Genomic DNA, 6,081 nt, shown 5'->3' on the forward strand with positions numbered 1-6,081 from the left:
CGAAGTACTTTTGAGCTGTGTGTAAAGTGTCATCCTAATCTCTGAACATACCTTTCTATTATCATGCATATTAACAATAAACATTGCCATAAAAGCCATGCTGAAAGGGACATTTAAAAGACTAAATAAAAATGATATCCTGTTGATCAAATAATCTTGGGTTCTGTATGACTGGAATATGTTAGGCACAGTCCAATTAATTGATCAAACAAAAAATAATATTTTAAAATCACATTTAAGTCAATATACAGTGGGGAGAACAAGTATTTGATACACTGCCAATTTTGCAGGTTTTCCTACTTACAAAGCATGTAGAGGTCTGTCATTTTTATCATAGGTACACTTCAACTGTGAGAGACGGAATCTAAAACAAAAATCCAGAAAATCACATTGTATGATTTTTAAGTAATTCATTTGTATTTTATTGCATGACATAAGTATTTGATCACCTACCAACCAATAAGAATTCCGGCTCTCACAGACCTGTTAGTTTTTCTTTAAGAAGCCCTCCTGTTCTCCACTCATTACCTGTATTAACTGCACCTGTTTGAACTCGTTACCTGTATAAAAGACACCTGTCCACACACTCAATCAAACAGACTCCAACCTCTCCACAATGGCCAAGACCAGAGAGCTGTGTAAGGACATCAGGGCTAAAATTGTAAACCTGCACAAGGCTGGGATGGGCTACAGGACAATAGGCAAGCAGCTTGGTGAGAAGGCAACAACTGTTGGCACAATTATTAGAAAATGGAAGAAGTTCAAGATGACGGTCAATCACCCTCGGTCTGGGGCTCCATGCAAGATCTCACCTCGTGGGGCATCAATGATCATGAGGAAGGTGAGGGATCAGCCCAGAACTACACAGCATGACCTGAAGAGAGCTGGGACCACAGTCTCAAAGAAAACCATTAGTAACACACTACGCCGTCATGGATTAAAATCCTGCAGCGCACGCAAGGTCCCCCTGCTCAAGCCAGCGCATGTCCAGGCCCGTCTGAAGTTTGCCAATGACCATCTGGATGATCCAGGGGAGGAATGGGAGAAGGTCATGTGGTCTGATGAGACAAAAATAGAGCTTTTTGGTCTAAACTCCACTCGCCGTGTTTGGAGGAAGAAGAAGGATGAGTACAACCCCAAGAACACCATCCCAACCGTGAAGCATGGAGGTGGAAACATCATTCTTTGGGGATGCTTTTCTGCAAAGGGGACAGGACGACTGCACCGTATTGTGGGGAGGATGGATGGGGCCATGTATCGCGAGATCTTGGCCAACAACCTCCTTCCCTCAGTAAGAGCATTGAAGATGGGTCGTGGCTGGGTCTTCCAGCATGACAACGACCCGAAACACACAGCCAGGGCAACTAAGGAGTGGCTCCGTAAGAAGCATCTCAAGGTCCTGGAGTGGCCTAGCCAGTCTCCAGACCTGAACCCAATAGAAAATCTTTGGAGGGAGCTGAAAATCCGTATTGCCCAGCGACAGCCCCAAAACCTGAAGGATCTGGAGAAGGTCTGTATGGAGGAGTGGGCCAAAATCCCTGTTGCAGTGTGTGCAAACCTGGTCAAGAACTACAGGAAACGTATGATCTCTGTAATTGCAAACAAAGGTTTCTGTACCAAATATTAAGTTCTGCTTTTCTGATGTATCAAATACTTATGTCATGCAATAAAATGCTAATTAATTACTTAAAAATCATACAATGTGATTTTCTGCATTTTTGTTTTAGATTCCGTCTCTCACAGTTGAAGTGTACCTATGATAAAAATGACAGGCCTCTACATGCTTTGTAAGTAGGAAAACCTGCAAAATCGTCAGTGTCTCAAATACTTGTTCTCCCCACTGTATAAACAATACATTTTTATTTTTGCTCCAATCAGTTGTTGAATAGTTAATGTGCACTACTTAAGGTCAAGCCTACAGTACAATTATAAATATTCATAGTTTGTAATAGTCATCTTTATTCAGAAATTATCTAATGATCACTAACACAACGGTGCTGCACTAGATTTATACCCTGTACTAATTATTTTCTCTACCCTGTCAGAAAGTGTGATGGCAGTGCCAATTTATCTCTATTGTGAAATCTTTGATAAAGATCAGGGTGTGTTGCAGTCTGTCAGTCACGCTAGTGAGCCAGAGCAGGGAGAGCATGCACCCGTCTCTCCACTTCATTGCAATACTTCTCTGGAAGTCCAGCAGCCCTACAATTAAAATGAACAAACATCAATTACAAAACTAAACCTGACCATCCCCCCAAAAACACCTGGTTTACACACAGTGCTGTTGCTTTCACGTAATATTCTCTCAGTTCCCCTCAATTCTACGTACCACTTTGTCCCTTTACATAGTTAGTCCCCACCCAGTCCCTGTACATAGTTAGTCCCCACCCAGTCCCTGTACATAGTTAGTCTCTATCCAGTCCCTGTACTTACTTGAGCTCCCTGAGCTTCTTCTCCTTGATCTCATCAAGGCGGATGCGGCGATGGCGGGCCTCCTCATCCAGCCGGTCTCCCTCTTTGTAGACCTCCCTGCGCAGGGCGATGGCCTGCATCTCCCGCTCCCTCACCTGCTGGCGCACCCCGTCAGCGTGGCGCAACACCTTGATCCTGTGTTTCTCCTCCTTGTCCTTCTCCTTACAGATGGATACCTGCTGGGCCCTGCGGTGAGAGAAAAACTGGCTGTAAAACGCAACTGCTAATACAGAGACCTTTACTAACATTTTAAAGCCTGGTTGTCCAAGGCATAGCATAGTGTTATGCTTTGATTTATGAAACCGCCTGTAATACAAGTACAGTTATCGGGTTAGTACAGTAGTAACTACCCACTGGGCACAGATCAATTCAACATCTATTCCACGTTGGTTCAACGTAATTGCATTGATATGACGTGGAAACAACGTTGATTCAACCAGTGTATGCTCAGTGGGTACATTTACATTGTGTCAGGGTGTACCTCAAAACCCTGTCAAACTCAGCCCTCTCTCGCCCAGCCTCGATGGATAGGAGGTGCTCCTTATGTGTGACCTGCTCCAAGCGAGCTGCCTTCAACCTCTCCTCAACATCCACCTTCTTTTTGAGCTGCTCCTTCTCTTTTCTCCTCCAATCCCTCTCTGCTCCCTCCTGGTTCCTCCTGGCTCGAAACTCATCCTTACAGTCATACACAAAACCACTGTAACCATTCCTCCATACCTTTTATGATCAATTACGACAACAGGTCAGTGTGAGCCACTGTAAAACAAATGGAACTTTGGTGCTGCTCACCTGCTCTGCCTTGTGGTCTTTTTCTCTCTCCTGTAGGGCTCGCAGTCTGGCCACGTCCTTCTCCTTCTCTCTCTTGATGCGTCTCTGTTCAGCCTCGTACTCAGCCTCCCGCTCCTGTAGGGGTCACACAAAAGTATATTTGGCTGCGTTAACACAGGCATTCTAATTCAGATTTTTTCCCCCCCAATTATTGATAAAAGAACTGATCTGATTGCTCAAAATACCAATTTGTGGAAAAAATATCAGACTTAGGCTGCCAGTGTAAACGCAGTCTTAGACACCTTTTTTGCCCTTTTGCTTTCTGACCCAAAACAAGAAGGCCAAAGACCTATAATAAAGTCCATAATGGAGTAACTCTTACCATTTTCTTGTGGGTGTACTCCATAGCCCGGAGGTCGGCCAGTCTCTCCTCCTCTTTGTTGCGCTCCTTGGCCAGCAGGCTGTCCTCGTTGATACGGAGGATCTCCTGCTGCAGACGCTGCTGCTCCTCCTTCTTCCTCTCCAGAGCCTGGGAGACACACCACACCATTCTCTTGTTCATTATTCCTTATGCCTAACTGCATTACGATTCATTCATTAATGATATTGATTAGTTGCAAGAGTACAAACAGATCTGGGACCAGGCTAATTCATGAGGAATTTCAAAACTGAAATTCAAAGTGGTAATACATTACCCTGGCGATAAGACTGTTGTACTGCACAAGGAGACTTGTCTCTAACTAATAATACCTCCAGCTCCTCCATCTGCATCTTCTCCAGGTTCTCCAGCATCTGCTGGCCCTCCTGCTCCTTCATCTCATTCTGCAGCATCCTGTCCTCCAGACGCTCCTCAATCTGGTTTATAATCAGCTGCTTTCCCCTATAGACACACACAGGGAAGACAGCTGAGGCATTACAGTTTGGAAGAGATGTAGTGTATTTGCTTTTAAATGGGCCATTGTGTGTGTGTGTGTGTATGTGTCCTCACTGGATCCTCTGGTGTTTGCGCAGCTCTTCGATTTGCTCCTGGGCCTCCAGGGCTCTCCTGCGGTCCACCTCCATCATGGCATCCAGCCGCCTCTCCTCCTCCTGTAGCTCAGCCAGGATCTGCTGCCTCTCCAGGATCTGGGCATCCCTCACCGCGTGGCACCGGGCACCCAGGATCAACTGGCCACAACAAAAGGGTACCATGCACAACACACACAAGGACACGGAGATGGAAGAGTCTGGACAGGGCATGGGTAGAATAACTGGGGAAAAGTGTGATATTGCAGTGATGTTGGGACTGAAGTTGAGATAAAACAAATAACAAAAAGTAGTGAAGTAAAGAGAAAGAGTGAGCAATGAGAGAGTGAACGGTTGATTATCTTGCTGTACCTCATTGAGTTTCTTGACCTCGTCCTCCTGCTCCATCCTCATGGCGTTGGCCCTCTCCAGCAGGTACTGAGCTCTTTCCTTGGCCTCGGCCTCCAGTTCACTTAGGCCCTGGTTCTTTTGACGAGATAGGTCAGCCTGGCGGATATGGGCCTTCCTATCCTCAGCAGCATCCTGGTCAAGAAAAACAGCAACATTGAAACAGTGCAAAGGTTAGTTTGGGTGGGACCCTGTACTGCCAGTTAGTCACCCAGCTTTCATGTGGTAAAGGTTGCTTACAAATTCATCAGGTACATTTGTCCTTCCTCACCATAGCTGCTTCTCTCTCCCTCCTCTGGGATTCCAACGTGAACTCCCGCTCCTCCTTGGTTGAAACCAGAGAAGCTGTTGCTATCCGCTCGATATCAGTTGGGCGGAGGATGACAGACAACCCAGACGGATCCTTACTTGGGATCCTGGCAAAATGACAGCATGATTTGTTTTTATTTTGTAATTCACCACCACTTGTAAAATGTGATTGTGGGATATGTTTATTGGTGCAATGTAGGTTTATAGAACTGGATGGCATTCTCTTTTATAATGAGTAAACAGAATAAACAATGCCAAGTGTAGTACTGTTATGTTCACAAAGCATTAGACTTGATGATCACATCAAGTAACCGAATGAGAAGTTGAGGTATTGACTGATACTTGCTTCAGGTCTCGGATGAGGTCCTTTGTGATGATGCGAACTGTCTCTAGTTTCTGAGTCTTCTGACTTGGAGCAGACCTGGACTGGCCCCTGGGTCCAAACCGGCCACCCCTCTCAGTGTCCTTGACATTGCAGGCTGACAGAGCCTTGAGTAAGAAAATCCAACATACATTTACACCAACTCTCTATCTCACTCACATACACACACACACACACACACACACACACACACACATAGATACATACACACACAGACCTTGCACAGTTCAACTGTCACATCTTATTGCTATGTGTTTATCCAATGCAGATCAAAGAAATGGCTGACATATGGCCCACCTGTTTTTGGGTTCCAAAGAGGCTCTCATCCACATGAGAGGTGAGTGCACGGGTGCGATAGCGACGTGAACGGGAGCTACCAGAGAGCCTAGATGAAGACCCTATACTCTGTGGCTGCGACAAAGTCAACAGTGTTGGTACTGGTAGAGTTATACAGTAATTGAAAGTGTGTACAGACCAGCAAATAATTATGACTTTCATGAATGTCATTTTTATGTCAAGCAAGATTGTGGGCCTGTCTCTGATTCTACTTACCATGATGATCGTCAAAAATAGTCCACTATCATCAACCAAAATAAATAACAGCTAAAATATTGACAGGAAAGTCACCATTATAATAACACAACGAATATCCAAGGTTAAGAAGCACCTAGTTAGCTATTTTTCGTTCTTAATTATGGGAGAAGTGCTTGGCATATCCCTGAAAATGAGATGTTTTG

At 45.0% G+C, this 6,081-nt stretch overlaps 1 protein-coding gene across 2 annotated transcripts; it reads right to left on the minus strand.

The window, feature by feature from the left end:
- Positions 1-1,943: 1,943 nt before the first annotated feature.
- LOC139549764 (cilia- and flagella-associated protein 45-like) lies at positions 1,944-6,081 on the minus strand. Of its 2 annotated transcripts, XM_071360522.1 has the most exons (12): positions 5,897-6,081; positions 5,642-5,755; positions 5,309-5,451; positions 4,925-5,069; positions 4,618-4,788; positions 4,229-4,407; positions 3,991-4,120; positions 3,623-3,769; positions 3,262-3,375; positions 2,954-3,147; positions 2,434-2,658; positions 1,944-2,202 (listed from the first exon to the last, which is right to left on the minus strand). In XM_071360522.1, the coding sequence occupies exons 1-12, from the start codon at positions 5,897-5,899 to the stop codon at positions 2,127-2,129; spliced, it is 1,641 nt and encodes a 546-aa protein (XP_071216623.1). In that variant the 5' UTR covers positions 5,900-6,081; the 3' UTR covers positions 1,944-2,126. The 2 variants fall into 2 exon arrangements, with proteins under 2 accessions (XP_071216623.1, XP_071216624.1); XM_071360523.1 differs by lacking the exon at positions 5,642-5,755.

This window comes from Salvelinus alpinus, chromosome 22 (assembly GCF_045679555.1).
Source record: "Salvelinus alpinus chromosome 22, SLU_Salpinus.1, whole genome shotgun sequence".
Taxonomy (NCBI): domain Eukaryota; kingdom Metazoa; phylum Chordata; class Actinopteri; order Salmoniformes; family Salmonidae; genus Salvelinus; species Salvelinus alpinus.